Raw genomic sequence first — 23,996 nt, forward strand, 5'->3', positions numbered from 1 at the left:
CAGGGCAGGTTCTCAAGCAGGAAGAGGGTCCGGAACCATGGAGGATTGTAGCTGGCTTGTTCTCATGGCTTATTCAGCTGCTTCTTCTCAGGACCACCCACCCACCCACCCACCCACCCACCCACCCATAATGAGCTGGGCCCTTCTACCCCAATCATCAATCAAGAGAATACTCCCATAGACGTGCCTACAGTCAGTCTGATGGGTGGCACAGTTATCTTTTCAATTGTGGCTTCCTCTTCCCAGACAACTCTTTAACTTGTATCAAGTTGACAAAATACCTGCCCAGCATAGGCCCCAAGTTTGTCTGGATGGGGTGCCTTTGTGGATGGTTGGAAATGATCCTGTGGACTGTCCTGAAAGAGTCTCTGTGGCTCTGGGAATAGGACAGAGCACTGCCTAGGTGTGCTGGGTGTGGCCTGGGTGCAGGAAGCTGGTTTCATCCTGGGCAGAAGGAGGCAGGGACTGTCCTCAACTGTTGGGAACTCTGGATAGAAGCCATCTTGGAGGGTGGTTTACTCTGCTCAGCAGCGCTGCTCCCTGGTGCAAAGACTTACGAAGCCTCTGCCAGTGTTTTCCCTTGCTGTAAGGTATCTTCTGACCTCACATCATATCCTGGGTGGGTCTTTCCCAGTAGAGACTCATGGGAGGCTCCAAACTGGCCAGGACTCAAAGTTTGTCTCTTTTGTTTGACAGCAACAAAGAGAGGGGTCTTACAAGTACCAACTTTGGGATGCATATAAGCTTTGGATCATTTCTGAAAGCTTTTTCTGGGGTGTGACCACACTAGTTATGCATAGTCTAAGCATGCCTGTGGGAGCACCATTTGTGGTGTTTTTTTAAAAAAAAAAAGACAACAAAGCAACACGTGAGATGTCCCATGAGTGATATGATGCACAGCTATAGAAAAGAGCAAAGCAGGAGATGTGTTGGAGCAGAGGGGAGCTGCTGAGGGGAAGGAGGGGTAAAGTGTGGAGAGAGACTTATGCAGACTGAGGTGCTGGCATCTGAAGTGGTTCCCCCCTTCCTTGGCTTCTGGAGTCTCTGTAGAACCATATTGAATGAGGACAGAATTGAATCAGAGTCTAAACATGAAATTGCTCATTATGAAGTTATACTTAGTACACACAGCCTAAAGGTCGTTGTTTTTGGGTGCTGGAATTTCAGGTGCAACTTGTAACATCAGGTGTACTGAGGAGTGTTTGAGTTCAGAAAGTTTCTTATGGGTCTGGAGAGATGGCTCAGTGTGTAAAATACTTAGGACCTCTGCTCCGAGGTACATAAAAGATGGGTGGACATGCCAGCCTATCTATAATCTTAACACTTGGGAAGCTGAGACAGAAGATCCCTAAGCAGGCAGGGTAGCTACACTCAATTGGTGAACTCTGGGTTTAGCCAGAGACCCTGCTTCTGTAATTAAAATGGAGAATGATCAAGGAAGACAGCTAACATCACCTGTGGGCTCCATATATATGCAAACACACATTCGTTAGTACTTGCACACACATGAGAATTATATATACACATTGGCTCATGTATATATACACACATACATATATACATACACACATACATACATTTATACATATACACATACACCAACACAAACACGGAGGTGCGGATAGTTTAAGATTTTAGAGCATTTCATATTTCAGGCTTTCAGATTAGAGGGTACTCCACCTGTATTTATGGATGCTTGAAGACACACAAACCCTTAACCCCATAGGCATGTCTGGGAGGGTAGGTGAGATGTCATTTATTCACAGACTACCCAGCAGTAGGACACAGAGAAAGGGAAAATAGATAGTAACAGAGTTTTGCTTCTTTGATCTATGCTCTGTATTTGAGTTTTCAAGTTACAGTTAGCAGAACTGTCCTAATAAAAGCAGGACTCATGGCATCCGTGAATGAGCTGTCAATCCCGATGATTCTCTTTGCTTGTGTGACAGTCCCACTTAGAACCCTAGCCCCGTCCTATTAAGTTTTACTTATTAGCTCATTCTTATTAATATTAACTCATTTAGTTCTGCAGTCAGCCCTAAGAGGTGGGCAGAAGACAGATCTCCCATCTTCCCTTTAACCAACACAAGGGTGTTACCCCAACTCCTGGACCTGAACTCCAAAGCCAGTTCATCATTCACTCCTACACCTGAACACCTGGTCTCTGCTGCTGCAGGCTGTGCATATGCAGAGGACCTCATCTGCGTGAGGGTTCTGCTTGTCATTGTCCCCTCATTGAGGCACTGGAGACCCTTGACTTGAACACAGCTAGGAACAGGGAAGGGGTCAAGACACTTGCCAACACAAACCACAATGGTTCTTTGTTGTCCCAGCAGGGCCATGACCTCTTTATTCTAACTGTTGAATATTTAACTGGTTGCATCACTAGCAAATGGAGTTTTAGCAACTAAAATATAGTGTGTTCTATGTTTCTATGGAAGCTTGTAAATCATGTATTGCACTCCCCCCACCCCCACTCCAGCCCCTAAGAGATCACGCCACTAACAATTCACTCTCTTCCTGCCCCTGGAATCCTGTGCTGCTGAAACTGGAAGATTCTTGCCAAAATCTACTGTTCAGGTTTCCCCATACCCAATGTAACCTTCCTGGTGGTCCCAGTAGCCGTCCGTCCTACTGTCAGTAACTTTTGAGGAGTAGAGAAGGCTCCAGGGAGACCTTATTTGCTCTTGTGTACCGTATGGGGAGCCATCCCCATGAGAGCTGTCTCCTGGCCCAGAGCCCCATCTAAGGAAGGACCACTCTGTGTTCTGACATGGTCTTTGCCACTCACTGAAAGCCCCCACTGAGGATCAGGCATTGTTTTCGTGGACAGTTATGAAAAGCTGATCGATTCCAGGATGTAGTGTGGGGAGCCAGAGACTTGGGCTTGCAGGGCCAGCTAAGCATCAAGAAATTAGCCAAGAAGGTACGGGCAATTCTATTGACACATTACACTATACAAAGGGAAGGAGCCAGTGGTGCACAGGTCTCCTTTTGCATCCTGATGGCTGCAGTAAGGAAAGGGGGGGTCACTATCAGACATACTGTGTACTCTGCTTTTACATGGGGGGGGGTCTACAATGCCTGTTCCTAATACCCACCTGTGTAGACCACCTGTGTAGCTTGGTTATCTGCCCAGCACATCTCAGGGGATCGGGAGGTCAGAGGTTACGGTCTTATTGAGGTACCTCTCAGGGTGAGCCAGAGCCGTGCTCAACACAGCCTCCGGTTCCCCCTTCATCCTCCTCTGGTTGCTTGGTCTTCTCTCCTGAAACGATGTCCGCTTTCCTCTGAATCTCAGGTACAACATCCACTGGCACACGCCTCCCACAGAGTCCCGATAGCAGCCCTCTGCCAGCAGCCCCGTGCCCACAACCCAGCCCTGGAAGACTGTCACTAGATAGGGCATGTTCCTGATAGGAAAAGGCCAGGGGAGGGAGGCCGGAGAAGGCTCCAGTATCTGTACTGAACAAAGGCATCTGGCCTTTGCAGTTTGTCCTTCACTCTAAGAGGATCATTTAGAAAGGGCCTTGAACCTTGTTTTAGTACTTCCTGTCTTGCTGTGCTGGGCCAGATGTTGCACATGAGACTGATCCTGTCTGCTGCCTGTTGGGAGGACAGGGGCTGGTGAATCGATGCTGGCTCAGACAAGTCATCTGTGGTCCTCTGACTGGTGGCAGGAAGTGCCAGTGAATAAATGATTGTAATTCAGAGACAGGAGCAGGGAGGCTTGGAAATGGCTGCTGCTTCACAATTTCAGATTGTGTTTAACAGAGTTATAAAGGCATATTACACTGTCCAGATTTGCATGAACACACACACACACACCTCTGCTCCCCTGTGCTCTATATCATCTTCCCACTGAGTGGGCAGATGGACAACATCCAGGATGGAGAGGGATTCCCAAACCTGAGGCAACCCAAGGCTCCTTCATCGACCGAGAGGACTTAATTCAGAGTCTCAGACTCTTCCTCAGCAGCGGAGTGGGATGTCTGGCTTCACGACTGTTCCACTTCCACACTTAGCTTCATGGGGTGAGAAAATGGAGAACACTCACAAACCGGGCTTTGATGTGTGGGGACTGGGGTTTGCTCCTCAGTTAAAAATACATGGTTTATCCTGTGTCTGCGTTGTTCAAGGGCAGGCAGCTGCAGCTTGTAGTCAGCCTGCAGTCGCAGGGATAAACGACAGCACTCACTGTGCTGTGTTGCAGCTCCAGGATGCTCAGTTCCTGTGTCCAGCATTTCTTTCCCTCTGGGTGTTTCTGACTGCCAGGGAGGTATCCGGCACAGCCTATTGCCCATGGAACAGTTTCTAATCTTACTTTGAGCTGTAGTGGGCATTCAGTGAGGGGTGGCTAGGATTCGATCTCTGGTCCCTTCGTCCATCTGCTCCTGCCACTCCTGCAGCCCCCTCCCCCGACTTTCTGGTTAGCTCTCAAAGGCATGAAGGAACAGGACATGGTGACCTCTAGAAGACCCTACTCCTCACTGCCATTGCCTGTGTGTCCCTTGGCTACTGTCTGTCTGCTACAACTGTGACTCTCAGCCATGCTGCCGTGGATGAGTGGGGCACAGGACCCGAGTGTCCCTGGGCTTACACTAGTGCAGAGCCATTCTGGGGATGGCTGCGGCTTGGACAGTGCCTCTGAGCTCCCTGAGTCCTACTGAAGAGGTGGGAAGGCAGGGTGCTGGAGCTAGACAACCAACCTGAGGTCCTGTGCATGAGGACAGATTGCACTGGGAAGCTTCAGTGAGTCACCTGCAGCTATGCAACCCTTTGCTTCTCCTGGTGGGTGTACTTGTCTCTAGCCTGTGGAACTCTGTCCATTCCTCCCACAGAGGAGCAGGCCTTGGGTGACCGACCGTCTCTGTCCTTGCTGTCAGATGTGCATACTTCTAGACTCTCTGACCCCATCTTCCTCCTCCCACTCCTTTGCTCACATCACACAGCTACATACAAGCGGAGAGATGAGGCATTGAACTGATGGATGGGAGACTAGAGTTCAAAGCCAGGCTGTGCCACCCATCAGGTTTGTGGCCATGGGCAGATGAATCAGCTACCATCCTACTGCTGGGATAGGCCAACCCTGAGTAAGGGCAACTTATAGACAGAAGGGTTCACTGCGGATTATGGTTCCAGAGGGGAGGAGTCTTCAGCAAGCGGCGAGCAGCTGAGAGCTTACCTCTTGAACCATAAGCAGGAAGCGTACTGAGAGTGGAGTGGTTTTTAACCCTCAAAGCCCACTCCCAGTAATGTTATTCCTTCAAAGAGGCTACACTTCCTAAACATCCCCAGATAGTGCCATCAACTGGGGACCAAGTGTTTAAATACATGAGTCTGTGGAAAACATTCTCATTTAAACCAGCAAGTAAAACATGTGTGGCAACTGCACTTCCTCTAAACAATAATTGTAAAACCAAACAATGACCTAAGTGTCCAGGTTTCTTTTTTTTTTTTTTTTTGTTGTTGTTGTTGTTTTGAGACAGGGTTTCTCTGTGTAGCCCTGGCTGTCCTGGAACTCACTCTGTAGACCAGGCTGGTCTCAAACTCAGAAATCCACCTGCCTCTGCCTCCCAAGTGCTGGAATTACAGGCATGCGCCACCACACTAGTGGTGTGGCTAGTGTCCAGGTTTCTGTCCATGTCACACAAAATGTGGAATTGCGGTGGCCACTTAGGATTAACAATAATAACTAATAGTTACATCCCAAAATACCACCGGGACAAAGTCACCAGAGTCCCCATTCTTGCACTCTGTGGTTCTTATTAAGCAAATTAAGGGAAGCTCCTAAGGTGGGAGACTTTGGTCCAAGGGGCAGCTCATGTCTAGGATGGGACGCAGAGGCACAGTGGGAGGTTTTGTCATGCCACACAGAACGGTGTACCATTTAAGATTTAGAAATCGTTTATTTCTGAGAGGTCCCACTTTATAGAATATGGCAGACTATTGGTAACTGAAGTTGGGGACAACCATGTACCTTAGAAAGCAGACACATACTGAGTGGGCACTTGTTTCTGAGCATCTGTTTAGTAGATTTATTGAGGTGCAATTTACCATTTTAAGCATACAGCTCAATTGTCTTGTATAAACTTAGAGCAGGCTGCATCACAACACAGGTTCAGACCACCCCCACTGTCCATCGACTGCCGCTGTCTATCGTGTGTCTCCTCCCACCACAAGCCACTGCTCATCTGCTTTGTCTGCGTGGACTTGCTTCATTTAGGCAGAGTATACGAATGGAGCTGGGTCTGTGGTAACGGCTTCTTTCACTTAACGCTTTCAAGGGTCATCCCTGACAGGACAGCTTGACTCGGTGCAGGAGAGGCATCCCTGGTCTACGCTGCTTAGGGCCAGAAGGGTTTCAGACTTTGAATTCTTTCCTCGATTTTGAGATACTTACACCAAGTTTAAACACAAAATCATTTATGCTTCATACACAGCTCATACATCAGAGTGAAGGTAACTATAGAGTACGCCCAGAGTGTCTGGAGTTTACTGTGGGCTGGAGTTTTCTACTTACCTTGTCAAATTGCTGCACAAAAGGCTTCTGCTTTGGTAGCACTTGGGTTTGGGGTTGGAAATCCTTACCCTACACTGCATCCTCTTTTTTCTAAGTAATAAAATCTATGTCATATGGACACTGCACATCCTCTTGGTGTCCATAGCTGGTAGAAGCTTGATTGGCTTCTCCTTGGGGCTGTGAGGACTACATGCTGTTGGGAACATTAATGTGTGGGTTTGAACCTGTGTTTTCTACTTCTGGGGCAATATGTATTCAGGAGTGGAATTGCTAGGTGGATTATTTTTAACTTAAATTTTGGTTCTTACTATTAGTGTTATGTGTACACACACACACACACACACACACACGCGCGCGCGCGCGCGCGCGCGCGCGCATGCACCACATGTGAAGGTATGGTCATGTATGTATAAAGGTCAAAGAACAGCTTTCAACAGTCAGTTCTCTCTGCACACCACAGTTTCCAGAAATTGAACTCAGTACAGGGGCCTTACTTACATAGCAAGGACTTTTACTTTTACCTGCTGAGTCACCTTATCAGCCCAAGTTGGTTTTGTGTGTGTGTGTGTGTGTGTGTGTGTGTGTGTCTAACTTTTACAAAAGTACCAAGCTGCTACCCAGGGCTTCCAACCTGTGCTACATCTTTACAATGTATGAGACTCTGTTGTTTCTGGTGCTGTTTGTTAGTTTTTACCTTTTGCATTGCAACCACCCCAGTGGCTGGGCAGTGGGTGTTACTGCAGTTTTGCTCCACATCTTCCTGAAGGATGCCTGTAAAGACAGTTAGGGAGCGCTAGGTCAGACAGAGCTTTGGGGTATTTATCTCAGGCTTTCTAAGAGAATTCCTAGGGAAGTCTGGAGTGGACAGTGTTTTCTGAATGAGGTTCCACTGTGAGCTGAGAACTCAGTGTCTTGAAGAAGTCACAGGGGTCAGCAAATTACTGGCCAAATCCTTGTTTCTGTAAATGAAGTTTTATTGGAAGAGAGCCACACTCTCTCATCTGCAGATTGCGCTGGCTGCGTGCACATTGCAGGGGCAGAGCTGGTGTCTGGGATGGAGATGGATGCCTTGCAATGCCTCAAGCATTTGCTCTCCACAGTGTAGCTTGCATTGCTGAAGCCTCAGAGATCCTGGCGCACAGTGCACATCTGCACCATGTGTGGTGACCCTGCTCTGGGGACTGGAGCAAGGAGACTGGACTGGAGTGTGCAGGGTGGGTAACACTTTGTCGGCTTGAAGGAATTGAGAAGGAGGTTTCCTGAAGAGCAAGCAAGAGAGTAAAGATGAGCAGGGAACTGAATGGAGACTTTTTTTTAGCTATCAGGAACGTTCTACAGAGACAAGGAACTAGAGATAGCTCCAGATACTTCTCACCAAGTTCCTTCTCTGATTGAGTACCTTCCTTGGATTCTGGGGTTTCAAACTCTCACCTACAAGATGCACTTCTGATCCAGCCACCCCCAAGACAAGGCATTCACATGAAAGGGAGTCCTCACTCTCTATTCCAGCTTGGTTGGGGGGGTTCTTATCTGGGGACACTCTAGGAGCCCCCCAGGTATGGGAAGAATCGAAGAGCTGAGTTCATTCTCAGAAAATCGTAAGTAGAATCTGGGCAGAAGATTCCGGGAGGTGGCCCTGGCTCCCCTGTAGGGGCCAGGAAAGCACACTTGTTTTGGTGATGGGCCTTTTTTGTTGTTGTTGGAGCTGGTTGCTTTGGGAGACCAGCACAGCTATTTATAGCCTAGCCCCTCTGTGCCAGCTTTTAGGACTGTCTCCATGTCCCTGCCAACCCACATGGCAGGTTAAAGAAAGGTGATCTGTTTGCAGGCTCCGTGCCGGACATGAAGATGAGGCATCCCAGGGGAGGGTGGGAGTCAGTCTTTGCAAGGCCTCTTTTAGGTTCTGATGGAGGAAAGGGACAGGAAGAGCGCCAGGGGTTTGGGCAACAGTGGTGGCTCCAACTCTGCAGCCTCTGATCAGAGCCACCTCATTCTGAGAGGCTGTTGCTTCTGCCCAGAGCAGGGCCAGCACACAGGGTAGGTGAACTTTCTAGAAGGAAAGGAGAAGAGGCTGGGAGGACTCATTGAAGAAAGATTCCAGATACTTACTTCCCTTGGGCCCTCAGAGACAGGGGTTCAAAGCCCAATATTTCTACTTGGTAGGTCTCCACCAGGCAGCTGGTGTCAACCAAAGAATTTGGCTCCAATCCACAGTCCCACCTTGGACAGTTGCTACACCAGCCTGGGCCTCAGTTTCACCATTCATGAGTGAACAGTTAGTAGTCCATGTCTGGGTTCTGAAGCTCAGGTTTCAACCAAGCATGAACTGAAGATACTCAGGAAAAACCTATTGCATCTGGCCTGAATTTCCTCCTGGTCATTAGTCTACAAAGAGATCGGCTATGTGACAAGCACTGGGGTTAGGGGTTATAAGCACTTCCAAGATGGTTTAGTCCACACTGCAGGCTACATCAGGTTCCAGGCAAATATTTTCCCATGCTATCTAAAAGGGCCTGGCATCAGCAGGGTCAAGAATTAATGCCCCATGGACACAGAGGATGCTGGGACTAAGTTCCTGGCAGTCATTTGCTATGAAGATGAAATAGAGTGAGCTGGGTGCCCCTTCACTCAGCGCCTATCACAGCCCCCTTTACCATCGTTGACTTCTGCTTGTTCCCTCTCAGTCTCCTAATAGGGAGGCACGTTGTGTGCTCTGGGCTTGCTTTCTACCGGCACTTCTTTCTCTGTGGAGAGGTCCTTTCCATTCCTCCCTCACGTCCTTGTCCCCTTACATCGGGAACTCTGCCCTCCCTCTTGGCCTTTCCCTCCACATCTCTTGTCCACTGTGTCCCTTTAACCTGTTCACTCCTCTGACCCAAGAACCTCACTCCCTGACAAAGCCTCCTGACTGAGTTCTCCCCTCCCATCAGCTCCCCACCGGTCTCCCCTGCATAGGGAGGCCCTCTGCCTTGATGGTGGGCAGACCAATCACTCTCCCACATGTTCCCTTTTGTTGTCTTGGGGTGGGGTGCCCTTCTCCCATGTTGCCCTGCCTCTCTGCCCCGTCTTTGTCTCCTTAAGGGGTTTTCCCTGTCTGTGCCCTGGCCTGGAGATTCTGGACTAGGTGGCAGATGACTGCCCTTTTCCAGCCCCCTGAAAGCCCCTGAGCCAGGGCTTAGGTGTAGACCCAGTGGGCTCCAGGCTTTTAAGTCGCGGAGTATCCCACCTGGAGCCACCTGAGCTGTTTAGCTTTATGTCAATGTGACACAATCTAGAAAAGGGAACCTCATTTGAGAAAATGACCCCATCAATTGGCCTCTGAGCAAGTTCTGTGGGACATCTTCTTGATGGATGATTAATGTGGGAGGGCCCGGCTCACCATGAGTGGTGCGGCCCCTGGGCAGGTGGTCCTGAGTGGTATGAGAAAGCCTTGAGGAGCAAGCCAGGAAGCAACACTCCTCCATGGCCTCTGCCTCAGCTCCTGCCTCTAGGTTTCTGTCCTGACTTCCCTCCATGGCCGACTATAAGCTTAAGATGAAATAAACCTTATCCTCCCCAAATTGCTTTTGGTCATCACATTTTATCACAGAAATAGAAAGTATACTAGGACGCCATCTTGTCTTAAAGTATGGCGCACACCCCCTGGTTTCCCTGTGTCTCACTAGCCTCCCTGCTGTTTCTCTGGCCCCAGCCACCTCTGAGGGGCCCATGGCCCTGTTCTTAAAGGCAGTCACCTCCTGCCTCTGCCACTTTCAAACTCATCCATCCCTCCCCACGGACACCCCTGACCTTGATCCTAACCTTCTCCATTTACTGACCTAACTAAAGGGAAATCTTCTGCACCAGGTATCCCACAATGCCCCAACTTTACAATCCATTCTTCCTGAAGAATCCCCACAGCTGAAGTGGGGTCTCCAGAGGTACCCATCTGTCTTGGCGAGGGTTCACCTCTCTTCAGACTCTTCACCACCCTTGTGGGATGCAGCCCCACACTCTGCAAGGCTCGCACTCCTCCTCGCCGGCATGGTCTGCTTCACCAATGGGCACAAGTGTCCCACTGCACCATTGCTAGCCTCCAGCTTGTGCTCTGGGTTCACTTCCTGTCACTCAAGCCCTCCCCCACTCCCTCCCCTTTTTTCCCTACCTTTTGGTACCCCCAATGACCTCCACCTTCTGATACTGGTGTTGATACTAGTGATGACTGATGACGTCCCACTGATGCTTTGCTGCTCTTGTCCCTCCATGACAGGCAGTTTCCTTGTCTCCATTTTCCACTGGGTCCTGGGCCCTTACGGAAGCTCTAACTTGCCATAGCAGCCACCATCCTACTGGTGCTCAGTAAGCACTTGAATATAGCAATCCAGGAAGTAGTGATAGGCACTTGGTACTCCTTTTACTCACTGTGCAGAGGTATGTGAGGTAGCTCTAGTCTGTAGTAAAGCTGGAGGGAACCCGGTAGTGATTTGGGGGTTCTGGGGGACCCAATGGCTAGCGGGGAGGCTTCCAGAGTTCCACCTAAGGTCCATCACTTGCTGATATGGCTTTACCAAGTTCCTTAACTCAGCTGAACCTCAGTTTCCCTATCCTTGAAGAAATAATATGTGTCCCTGTCTCAAGGCTTCTAGGATAGGTTAGATGCTTTTGTGTTTGGGCAGCCTGTGGAAGGAGGTGCCATTAATTCCTTTCTTTTTTAAGTGAGGAAGCTGAGACCCAGAGGTGGTGTTCCCCAGACAAGGTGGAACAGATGTTAGGGGTGGGGTGGAGGGACAGCGCTGACCTTTAGCCCAGCTGTTTGGTATGTGTCAAGGGCTGGAGACACCTGGCCCTATCCCTCCAGGCTGATTTCAGCCTCCAGGGGGAAGACTACAGAAATATGCTAAAAGGTGCTCTCTGGATCTGCTCCAATACCAGTGCAGAGTGCACAGCTAGCGTGACTTGCATACGCTCATCGTCCCAAGAAGCCTGGCTGGTCCTGAGTGCTGAGTGTGTCCGCTCTGGGCACAGTGTCCACAGGTCCGGTCCTGGGTCCTTGCCGGCCATCGTGTTGGCAGCGAGCTCTTCCTCATTCAGCTGCCTCTTGTGCTCCAGTGCTTTATGGGGGAGGGTCATTAAGAAAGCTTTTTCCCAGGAAGAGCTGTGCCTTCCCTGAGTCTCTGCTGTGGAGTGGCCCAGCCCCCATGCTCTCAAAAGCCACCCTCGTGGGTTTCAAAACAGCCCTATACCCCAGTAAACTGAGAACCCCATCCGCCGAGCCCAGCTTTTCTCCAGAACCTTCTGAGTGACAATCAGCATTGATTCAATGTAAAGAAAATAGTTTGAAGATGTTTTCAAATAGAGTCTGACAGAACAAAAGAGCAGTTCATCCGCTTTGGCTTTTTGTGTGCTGCTTCCCAATTGGGAAATGAGATGGTTCAGTGAGGGGGCGCCAGAGCTGGCTGTTCAGGCCTCTGAGGCTCGCAGCTTCCAGAGAGTGGAGCCAGCTCACTCCTAGCAGGCCTGTTCCCTCCTTCCTCTCTCCATCCCTGTGTATTTTTAGACTTCAGATCCACAGTTCAACAGACAAGTCTACCAATCTGGGCGCGCGCGCACACACACACACACACACACACACACACACACACGCTAGATAACCTATATTTTTTTTTGTTTTTGTTTTTGTTTTTTTGTTTTTTTTTTTGTTTTGTTTTGTTGTCCCAAACATAGAGCAGAAGAATACAGAGCATGCCATGACCCAGGGACCCAAAGTCTAGATCATTCTTCCTTGCCAACCAATGGGCTACCCTTTGGGGCATTTGGAGTAGCAATTATAGGACAACCAATGTATATCTGTTACTGGGCTCTTAATATGTGCACAGGAGAGGCAGTGGGCACCCTGAAAGTCCTCATACAATTTAGGTGACATTTCTTGGGAAATATTTTATCCCTGTAGTAACTTTTCGAAAGATCCATTTTACATGGGCAAGAAAAGAATGTCATTGCTTTCCACCTCTGAGAGCTCTGGGGTTGCTTGTTACTATGGCAAAACTCAACCTGTCCTGACTGCTACAGAGTGCCTGAATTAAGGTGGCGCACACCTTTAATCCCAGCACATGGGAGGCAGAGGCAGGCAGATTTCTGAGTTTGAGGCCAGCCCGGTCTACAGAGTGAGTTCCAGGACAGCCAGGGCTACACAGAGAAACCCTGTCTCAAAAAAAAAAAAAAAAATCCTGTAAGCAATTATAGGGAAGACACAGTTTGAAGGGTGAATGGAACTGACCCAGGAGAGGAAAATAGAGGAGATTTCATCCTCCAGTTCCTGTCAAGAAAAAGGCAAAGTTAAAAATGCTTCAAGTGACCAGCAATTGTAAGTCTCTTCTTGTAAGTCTCCTGCTTCTGTTGAGTCTAAGTGTTGCATTTGGTAAGAAATCCATGACCCAGTGCTCCCAGGAATCTGCTTGGCAAAGATGCTTCTTGGTTTTCACACTAGACTTTCTTTAAGGTCTTTACAGACTCATCATGTCTTTGTGAGGTGTGAGGGGCTCAGATGAATTCAAGCCGAGGATTGCTAAAGCACCCCAATCAAGAACTATGGTCACTGTTGGGCCTGCTAGCCGACTCCTTTCCCTTCAGTTAACTTGCACAGCCTAGTTCAACATACTGACCTTCTAGTCTCAGAACCTAACTAAGGTAGTGAGTACCTAGCACATAGTAGGTCCCAGGAGATGAGTACTGAGCGTGGTTGCTCCTCTTGCGTCCAGCCGTGAGCTGGTTTCTAGTAACTCAGAGGCTGCCCACAGTCTGATTTTGTTTGGGGGCCTGCCTGATTTCTCCAGCAGGGGCTGGGGCTACAGGGAGCCTGCTGACCAGCGCTAATTGGTGTCATTGAGTAATTAATGCAGAATCAGACCCGAGCTGATTCCCAGGGAGACAGACACTGAGGGTGGCTTTCATTCTTGTGGGATGGGAGTTCCTTTCTCCGGGGACATTCTCAGAGCACTGAAGGCGACTGGCACCGTCTGGTGGGGGTGGCTTGGCAGCCAGAATGGGGTTCGTGGAGCAAGTGTGGAGGGGGTTTGTGCTAGTGCCACGGTTGGACACAATATGGAGCGTGGCAAGTTTGACTTTAAAGAAACACAAGCCCAGGGTGGGCTCTGGGAGCCAGGCATGTGTCAGCCCTGAAGAATTGATGCGCTCTTGGAGAAGGCCATGGCGGAGGCCTTTCCAGCATACCTGGTATCCTCATTGCTATACCCTGGGTTCTCTCAGCATGGGCACCTCTTTCCATTACCATGCCTCCTCCTTGGCATGGCTCCCTCTTCTGCCTTCTCCTCCCACCATTCCGTCTGCCCTCTATGCCCTGTGACTCTGTCCCTAAAATGGACAACACTCTGTCTCTAGAGGTTTCCCTCAGCCTAGAACAATCTCTACTCTTCCCTTCAGGGTGCAGACCTTTCATCCCTTCTCCCAGGAAGCTTCCAGGGGCTCCCTGAAGTAGCAAAGAGGGATTGAGTTATGTGGCAGTGACAAGTGCTCCAGAAATCTGAAGCAACCCACAGTCTTCTAGTATAGCTTGCACTGTGTCTTGGGCAGTGCCTTAGACCTGGGGCTTCTAGAAACCTCACCATGAGACTTTTCTATGATCACAGCAAATGGAGGAAAAATGAAACTGGAGAGCCACGACAGCTGACTCTAGAAGCTTCTCTGTGATTTGACATATGTTCCATAGTCCTGTAGCTACCCCTGAGTTCAGCAGGACTGCAATATGCAGTCTTCTAAAGACACAGACTATTTACATAGCGGTACAGTTTCCCAGATACATCGGACTTGGTGGGGTGATTCCCAAGCCTATTGTGCCACATGATTTTTTTGTTTGTTTTCCTCCAGAGTTTGGTTCCACAAAAATACAGGCAGGTCTTGTCCTTCTCAGAGGTTTCCTGCTCAGCCCAGGGTCTCACAGTTGGTGAACAACAGAGGCTGGGGTGTGGGGACATGGGAGGGCAGCCCATCCTTGGTCCACTCCTGCCCTGGCCCCTCCACAGGTAGAAGCACAATGGCCGTCTCCAGTCCGGTGACTCTCCACCCTCTCTCCACAGACGCCGGGTCTTGGCTATATCCGATGGCATCGAGCACATTGGGAACCTCCGATGGGAGCTGGCACTGTGTCTCCTGGCTGCCTGGACCATCTGCTACTTCTGCATCTGGAAGGGTACTAAGTCGACTGGAAAGGTGAGATGTTAACTACTGAGATGCTAGCCCATGCGCAGAAGATGGGTTCTGCGGAAGGTAGCGAGTAACCTATATATCGGTCACCAAGAAGCTCATGTTGGAAGCACAAGCTCTAGGTTGAGAGATGGGGAGAGCAATGGACGAGGAGTGCACCTGGGAGCGTCTCCACAAAGCCACCATGCCCTTCAGGGCTGTTCTGTTCTGCTTTGAGCTTTGGTTTCCTCCTCTGTGCAATAAACCCTTATACCACCTTTCTGGGTGATTGGAGAGTCACGAAGGTAAGGTAGGATAAGATGTATTGAAAACTGAAATATGCTAAGCAGCTATGACTATGACACCTCTTCTGCTACTGAGGGTGACTCCAGGTCCATACCATGGCAGACCATGCTGGCCTTCCCACTAATAACCACCCTAGATGTGTCCATGCCTCGCGTCCCTGCAGCGTGGAGTGAGGAGCAATGCCTCCTGTCTTACAGCGCTGCTGTGCCAGCTGTGCTGGGTGACTTCAGGGTCACAGTGGAGGAGGAAAGGGAGACAGTGGCCAATGCTGAGCTGCCTGGGAGTTAGCTGTATGTGCCTCCTCCACTCAGGGGCTACTGATCAGAAGAACCTCAGCCACAGCCTCTCCCAATCACAAGGGAGTTGGACAGTACAAGGGAACTTTGGCTGGAGTACAGTATGACCTGTACCACTGCCAGATTGATAGAGGGATTGACATGTGACATCTGGGGGCGTGTCCAGCTTGCTTGTGTGTGGCTTAGGGAGAAAAAAAGGAATTAAAGGAAAAGTTAATTCATTAGCGATGTTTAGAAGTCGGGTGTTCTGGCTGGCTACAGCTCTCCAGTGTCCCTGCTGTTCTTACTTCTGAGGCAGAGCATCAAGGCCGTTAGTCTTCTGTCTGCGACTCATTTTGTCTTCTTGAGAAACAGGAAATCAAATTCTTACACTTGGGCCTTCCCGACTCCATCGCTCTTCACGAATGTGGGTGGCACAGGTCATCGCCTGTCACCTGTGTTCTAAGTTCTCGCCTGAGGCGAGGGCTGGAAATGAGGCTTCCAAGGACAGAGGGATGAGTGACTCTGGGCCTTGGGAAAGCTGCTCCCCAGAGACCCCTCAAGGCTGGGTGGGATGAAGAATCTGCTAGGGCATGAGAGGCAAGGTGGTCCAAAGGAGGGGAGCTGGGAAAACACGGCAACACAGAGGAACGGTGCATGGTAAAGCACGCTGTGCCTCCAGAGAGGCTGACACAGAGGCGCTTGGGAACCCCGGCAAGCAGAACAAGGACATTCGTGTCCCTCCAGCCGTGGCATCTGCTGGCCCTGGCCTTCTGTGGGTTATGATGCCATAAAGCAATAGATTCCCTCTGTTTTTGCAAATAAGGAATGCTTACATTATTGCTATACTTCAAGCTGTTGCCTTGCTGTCCCCTGAGGCTCTCCTTGCAGCCTCCTCTAGCTGAAGAAGAGGATAGCTGGATTGTTAAGAGCCAGGGCCAGCACTTGAAGAGCTGGCTAAGCACCTGAGAGTGCTTGGTGTTCTTCTAGGGAACTGGAGTTCAGTTCTCAGTACCCATGTTGAGTGGCTCACAGTCTCCTGTAACTCTAACTCTAGGGGATCTGATACCTCTGGCCTCCACAGGCATCTGTGCTTACGTATGTGTGTCTACACACAGAGATACACTCTCTCACACACACACAAACACACACACACACATACAGATACACACACATACACAGATACACATACACAGACAGACACACACACACACACACATACACAACTTTTAAATTAATCTTAACAACAGCAAAAGTATCTGGAATCAGGTCTCAATCCCCATCTGTTGTTCAGCGGGAATGTTCTAGAACATCCAGATTAACTTCTCTGAGGCCCTTCTGTAGAATGAGACACAGAAGCTGACTGCGTGGTGAGAACCACGGGTGTGAGTTTGCATGTCAGGGCTGAACAGTGTGGGGGAGCTCACAGCAGTACTGAATGAGTAGAGGTTTTTGACAATCCTTTATAAGGATGAACTATTATCTGAGGTGTGGTTTCTGAGCCTGAAGTGGGAATGGTGGTTCACACCTATAACCTCAGGGCTTGGGAGGCTAGGCTGGAGGACTGAGATCACAATCTGCCTGGGTTGTGTAACAAGACCCTACTTAGAGAAAGCAAAGGAAGAATGGAAAGGAGAGGAAAAAAAGAAAAAAATATTAAAAATGTTTTCTGAGTCCTGCTGTAGACTAGTATAGTATAATTCAGTGGGTCTTGTGTTTTTATTACATTTTTGTATATCTGATATACGTGTTGGAGGAGCACGGCATCAGAGGATAGCTTGCTGGAATCAGTTCTTCTCTCTTTCGACATGAAGTTCTGAGGGATCAAACTCACCTTACCAGTCTTGACAGCAAGTGACTTTCCCCTGCTGAGCCAACTTAGCAGCCCTCAGTATGTTTCTAAAAACATGGGGAAAATGCACCCTGCACCCTTCAGTCAGTGGAAATGCCTCGGGAACCCAGAGGGGAAGTGTGAAGTTAAGATAGTACAGCCCCAAGTGCTGCCTCTTGGATGCTGTGCCTACATCAGTGGGCCTGTGAGATGTGGCATGGGCAGATCTGGGGTTTATATAGGAGAGCTGCCCATAAGAGCCCAGAATGCAGCAGCAGCAAGATGCATGTGCACTCAACCCTTGCATGGGCTGTGTGCTGTTGTCTGGGGTGGTGGGCAGCCCAGGTGCTGGAGAACTCCTGTTGGGGAACTGGGCTCTAGGAAGGGAAGGCACAGTCTGGGGGATTTTAGATTAAATTGCCAAGGAGGAGGAGAAGCAAGCATATCTTCAGCCATGCTTCTCTCTGGGCCCTTCACATCGGCCTTGGACATCTTGTTTCCCCACTGTGGGGAGTTTCATAGATGGAGAACTGGACGGGTCTCAGCAATCAGCCCGCCCAGGCATCGGAGTCTTGTGACTGCCTCTGCCTTACCTCAGAACTTTGCACTCTGCCTCTCTTTGATTCTTGTTTTACCCTTTTCCCTCCTGCCTCCACCTCCTGAGTGTTGGGCTTACAGATGCATGTCACCACATCCATTGGCATGCACTTGACTAACATGTAGACTATTGTAGCATCATGAAGGGCACACCTCACCCTTCTTTGTCCCCTTTGTCACATTGTTGGTAGATGATAACCACAGTACAGTCATAACCAGAGTTCTTGAAGAAGCACTGCTGGTGGATGTTCCATTCAGGCCTTGGGGCAACCGTGCAAGATGGAGGCTTAGTAGCCCTGTTTGCAGAGGCAGCAGATTGAGCATCTAGCCAAAGCACCCCTCAACAGGCAGCAGCAGATGGGGCTGAAATCCAAGCGCTGGTGACTGCACAGCCCATGTTCTATATAAGGGCATGGTCATGCCACCTGCAGCATCCTGAGGACAGCAGTGGATTTCTTATGACCTAATTAGGAAGACATTAAGGAGAGTGCTTAGGTACTCAGGGGGTGCTACATATGTCTGAACAAGTGCTTTTCAAGGCAGGAGCGATGCTGGATGTGGTGAGCTGATGGCCACACTCTTGCAGGCTGGCTTCCATAACATGCTCTCTGTGCCCCTAATGCCACAGTGACTTGAAGCATGAGAGCTATTTTGTCAAAACGAAAACCCCTTAAGCCATTAAACCCATACCACCTGACTTCATGTATGAAGAAATTGAGGCATGGAGACAAAAGGCAGACGTGTCCAGTGTTACAGAGCAAACATATCAGGCCAGCTCATGGGCTTTTCATGGGTTCCAAGGCTACACTGACAACTTATGAAGGTACACTTGTTTTGGAGCCATGGTGTGTGGCCTGGGTTAGCTACTGGCTTTGTTTCCCTACTGCATCTTAGAGATGAGTCTGGAGTCCAGAAGTCTTTTGGATTCTGTTCAAAAACATCTGAAAAAAGCATGTTGGGTTATCTTAGATGTCTTGTGTAGGCAGTGTTTGCCTCTGGTCCCAGAATGCAGACCCTAGCCAGATCTATTTGCATGGCATTCCTTGAGAAAGGAGGCACCCACCTTCCCTTGACTGTCCAGGTCTGGATGGGCTAGTGTCTCCTCTTCATCTCCTTCCTGAAGATCCAGCATGCTTCCCAGAGTTGGATCTCAGTGTCTAACATGTTCTGGATGATATGTTCATTAATATAAGAAAAGCTCCTGGTGTCCTCTATCTCCAAGGTGAAAACTGCTCCTGATTCCAGCACAATTTACTTAATTCTTTCCATGGTCAGGGAAGCAGGCACTGTTGACCTGGCCAATGGATTTGGGAATGGATGACCACCATTACAGATCCCAGAAGAAGCTGTGATGCACCACAGATGACGTCCCTATAGCACTGTCCAACAGGGACATGCCCAAAATGGTCATAATGAGCCACAAGGCTTTTCTACCATTGGCATCTCCCTCAGAAGGGATCTGACACTACAGAGGCCAGCACTCAGTATCTTCTGGAGTCCTATGAGAAACCTCAACCTCAGAAAATGCTTCTCCAGGGGAAAGAGATGCAGGAGAGTGCTCTGCCACACATACACATTGCTTCATAAACCTGGTGGAGTGCACAGATTAGACCCTGTACCAGTGAAGACAGTGGGCAGTGTGGCCCTCAGTAATCATGCAATGTGCAGCCTTCAAGGACAGGTAAGCCATGCAGCCTGAGGGAGTGAGCACGCTCAGACAGGCAGCTGCAGTTGAGCTTCCAGATGTTCATTTGCAGATCAGTGATGAAACAGATGAGCATGGAGCCCAAGGACTTCGAGGGTCTCTAGAATGATAGAATTCAGTGCATTCGACCCTGGGGGCATCTTTGTTTTTTAAGGTAAAACTCTTACAAGTCACAGAAGACCACACAGTTGGACCAAGGTGGTCCATTGGCCAGGTGTACTTATAGCATTTAAATTCATGTCTGTGCCTGGTCTGTGCCCTCAGTGAGGAGCAGTGTGTGGATTCAATGGCAAGACCTTGGTTATAGTTCTGAGAACACAAGGGTTGCTCATTCATACCATGGAAAAATAGCTGAGGTTTGGATGCTATTTCTTCTTTCTAGACCAGTGGTTCTCAACTTTCCTAATGCTGTGACCCTTGAATACAGTTCCTCATGTTGTGGTGAGCCCCCCTCCAACCACAAAATGACTTTTGTTGCTACTTCACAACTGTGGTTTTACTACTATTATGAGTCTTCATGTAAATATCCTATATCCAGAATAGCTGATATTTGACCCCCAAAGAGATCTTGACCTACGGGTTGAGAACCACTGAGCTAGACACCATGGAAGCTCCAGCAGTTTCCTGTAGATTAAAAAGAATATCAAATGTTTGTTAAGAATACTATAAGTCTTGAGTGAACAAGGCGAATAGGACTTGTTACCTCCCAGGAGGTAAGGTGTCACAGCAAAGGACTAATAGGGACCCTGATCATTGAGGCGACTTTGTGATGTTCTTATATCCATGTTTTATACATCTACAAAATTCATCATACCTGCCTCTGCCCTTGGCTTCTTTTCTTGGTTCTAAGGGCACAAGATCACTAAATCATATTGGTGAACTCCTCTAATCTCTCATCCAGTTATCGGCCAAGACTGCTGATAACCTTTGTACAGATAAAAAGCACTTTTCTGCATAGACAAACATGAGTGTTGTGTGTTCCATGAAACACAAATTGCAAGTGAATCCGTAAGGTCCATCTTTCATCGGATTAGAACACTGCCTGTGGGCTGGAGTTGTCCTTGCTGATCTTTTGCGCGTAGCTTTTTGTCTGCATTCTCCTGAGTTGACTTTGCTTGACCTTCATCTACACCTGCAGTTGGTCAACCATGGCTTCAGCAGATCTCACCCACTGCCTGTATCTTTAAGCTGCACCTGTTCACTCCAGTGCTGCCATAAATGGAGGGACTGAGGAACTGCAAGAGTCTGAGAAGCCCACAAGACTTTTCTTGTAGGTCAAGCATCCCCTTATCTAAAAACCCAAAATTCAAAATACTCCAAAAATCCAAAGCTTTCTGGGGACTAATATGACAGTTGAAGAAATTCTATATTGTCCAATTCTGTTTTATGTAAAAATTTACTGAAATATATAAAATTACCTTTAGGATGTGCATTTAAGGTGATTAAGAGCATAGTTCAATTTAGTGTTTAGTCTTGGTCCCATATCCAAGCTCTCTCAGTGGGAACCATATGTATAAACATCCCAAATATGTATATAATCTGAAATCACAAGTAGTCTGGTTGCAAACATTTTAGGTAAGGTTTGATACTCACCCTGGACTCATGAGCTAATCCTTTACAAAATACTCTGGGCTCCATAGGCTAGTCTAGTCTTCTAAACTGGCTGTGCAAAAATATTTCCCTTTTAATAAGAAATGACTCAAAACTGATGCCATCTAATGAGTGGGTTGTTTCAACCACTGAGAAGCAACAGTGATTGTGAAGAATCCTTCACACATGCACACACACACACACGAAAAAACATATAACTCATATATATGCATCTGTACTCAAACTCACATAAACATACATATATACAAACATATATATGCAGTTGTTCACAAACACATGCATGTACATACACACATAGGCACATATACACATGTACACACACATAAACTAACTATATATGTCTATATACACATAAACATACACATGCACACACAGTTATACACACATGTGCATATACAGACACCTATACATGTCCATAAATGCCCAAACACATACCCATACATGTACACATAGATACACATACCCATGCACAGGCATGCACCTACATATACACAAATATGTATACATATACACAGACACAGGTACACAAATAGATACAATCATACATATACACACACATAAACACCCACACATATATACATACAGTGTGCCCACATAGGCACTCACAAACACACACTGTGTGTTCTGGCTCCTCATATAGTATTTCCCATATCCAGATGCTCTTTTGTGTGTTTGAAGGTTAGCTTGTTATTTTGGCAGTGCTGGGGTCGCAGCCCAGAGCCTTAAGCATGGTAGGAAAACTACTCTACCACGGAGCTCCTATCTGAGCCCAGCACTCATTTTCTAGGGAGCCCAATCGATCCTTCTGTCCACACCTTCACCTACCCAGTGAGTATTGGCCATGTACCCACTGTGCACTGCACACTGTGAGGACTGTTTTCAATGGCAAATGGCACAGAATGTGGAACCTTTCCTACAGAGGGAGATGGATGGATGGATGGATGGATGGACGGACAGACGGATGGACGGACAGACAGATGGACAGACAGACAGATGGACAGATAGACAAGAGAAATGCTAGGGTTTGGTCGAAGGATGCTGAAGGGGCTCCCCAGAGAGAGCATGGGACAGACAGTCGCTCAAGGGTCAAGCCACATGTCGTAATTGTCCAGGTGGGGAGGCCCTGGTGAGCTTAGGAGCATTGCAAACCAGGGTGAGAGCTGACGACTGGCAGACAAGACAGCAGAGAACTGAATCACACCTTCTGCACTGTGCAGAGGGGCGGGACTTAGCTCTAAGGACAAGGAGACCTTTGGAGCAGAGGAACATGGCTGACTCCCTGCCAGTGGTTAAGGGGTTGTTGGAGGACAGGCTAAGGGCATCGCTGCTCACAGATGACCGGGAAGGCAATGGCGGAGCTTCGAGTCGGACAGAGCCTACACCCAGAACCCCTTTCAGGTGGCATTCTTGCCCACATAGACACTGAGCCCCTGCTGCCTTCCACCTTCTGAGCAGGGGTGAGTAGGCCAGCTTCTAGTTTGGACATTGAGTTTTCGGCAGGCAGCTGTGCGGTCCAGCAGATTGAGTCAACCCGCAGGCTGTCCCGATGCCTCCTCTCCGGCTGGCGTCCTGTCTTTCCCTGTTTCTTCTGTCCTTCACTGTGGATGATTTATGGATTTTTGCCCCTCATTTCCTGGTCTCCAAGAGCAGTGGTTGGGAGGGGAGGACCTAAAAAAAACAATTGTGGTCCTTTCCCACCTCCCCCCTGCCGCCGCCCCTTCAGAGGAAGCTGCAGGATTAGCTGGGATTTGAAGAAGAACCCTGCCTTTTCACTGCTCCGGGCTCTGTTGTTATTCTTTTCAAAGGCCCAGGACACCAAGGCAGGGGGAAAAAAGTTAGGGAAAAAAAAAAGCCACACACACACACACACACACACAGACACCCTCACCCAGAAACAGCTGCAAACAGCCTTGAATTGAGTTTGTTTTCTTTCTCTTCACCCCATTCAGCCACCAGGAGAGGAGCTGGAGGGGACACAAGGACTCCCAAACAGACTGTGTCTGGTCTGGAGGTTAGAAGCAGTGAGGCTGATGACTGAGCAGCGCCTCCGCGCACTCTTAACCCATTCTGTCCGCACACCAGCCCATGAGGAAGGTGCTGCCGCTGTGCAAATCAGAAGTCGGCTTCACAGGCTGTCAGAGCCCACGGGGGTCTGGAAGGAGCAGGTCCACAAGTGCACACTTTGGAGACAGAATTGCAAATGGAGACAGCCCAGGGGCGCGGGAGACTCTGCCCTCCCTCCCACCTCTGAGGCAGAGCTGCCCGCAGAAGACAGGGAGTCCCACATGGTGATCTATGCACCAGGAGTGCCCTGTAAAGTGCCTAATGGGTTTATCGAGGCATGAAGGAAGAGAGAAGGGGGCAGGGAAGTTAGAGAGACATGCAAGGGAGCAGAGGACCAGCTCAGGAAGAGACCTGGGCAGCCCTGCCTCCCAGTCCTCAAGCAGCCTTGGTGGTGGAACTGACTGCCCCAGTGGCGGACAGACGATGTCTGCTTTCAGAGAGGAAACTGGAGCGATCATGAGAGGCATGCAGAGGACCCCAGCAGCTGCCATAGAAAGGTCCCAGCCAGGGGCCCCCATGGGGGTACAAGGACAGAAGCCACACCGCAGTTTCGGGTGCTACTCTCACTGCCGCAGTTTGGGAGAAGGGGTAGAGCGTGACATTAAGTCAAAAGAGTCCAGCATCCAATTCAGCCCTTTCTCTGGGGCTGAATGGCTGTGCTTCACCTTTAGCAGGGCTCTGGCAGCAGCGAGGGCACTTGGAAGGGAGGGAACTTCGCCACTCAGTAATACTGTCTTTATTAAAGCACAAAGGCCCCCCAAAGTCCGAGTGATTGCTGGGGGGGGGCATGGGGTGTTCTGCAGGCCCAGCCAGCTCTAGAGAAAGCCTGCAGGAGCTCAAGTGGGGTCTGGAGTCCAGGGTTGGGGGATGGGGGAAAGAAGGCGCCGTTAACCCTTTCCAGTCCTT

The 23,996-nt window shown here is 49.1% G+C and overlaps 1 protein-coding gene across 1 annotated transcript in view; it reads left to right on the top strand.

Moving 5' to 3' along the window:
* Slc6a11 (solute carrier family 6 member 11) overlaps positions 1-23,996 on the top strand; it is a 119,238-nt gene that overhangs the window by 17,497 nt on the left and 77,745 nt on the right. The window contains exon 5 of the mRNA XM_052172636.1: positions 14,596-14,728. Coding sequence (XP_052028596.1) covers positions 14,596-14,728 — 133 coding nt within the window. The remainder of the gene's footprint in view (positions 1-14,595; positions 14,729-23,996) is intronic.

This window comes from Apodemus sylvaticus, chromosome 2 (assembly GCF_947179515.1).
Source record: "Apodemus sylvaticus chromosome 2, mApoSyl1.1, whole genome shotgun sequence".
Taxonomy (NCBI): Eukaryota; Metazoa; Chordata; class Mammalia; order Rodentia; family Muridae; genus Apodemus; species Apodemus sylvaticus.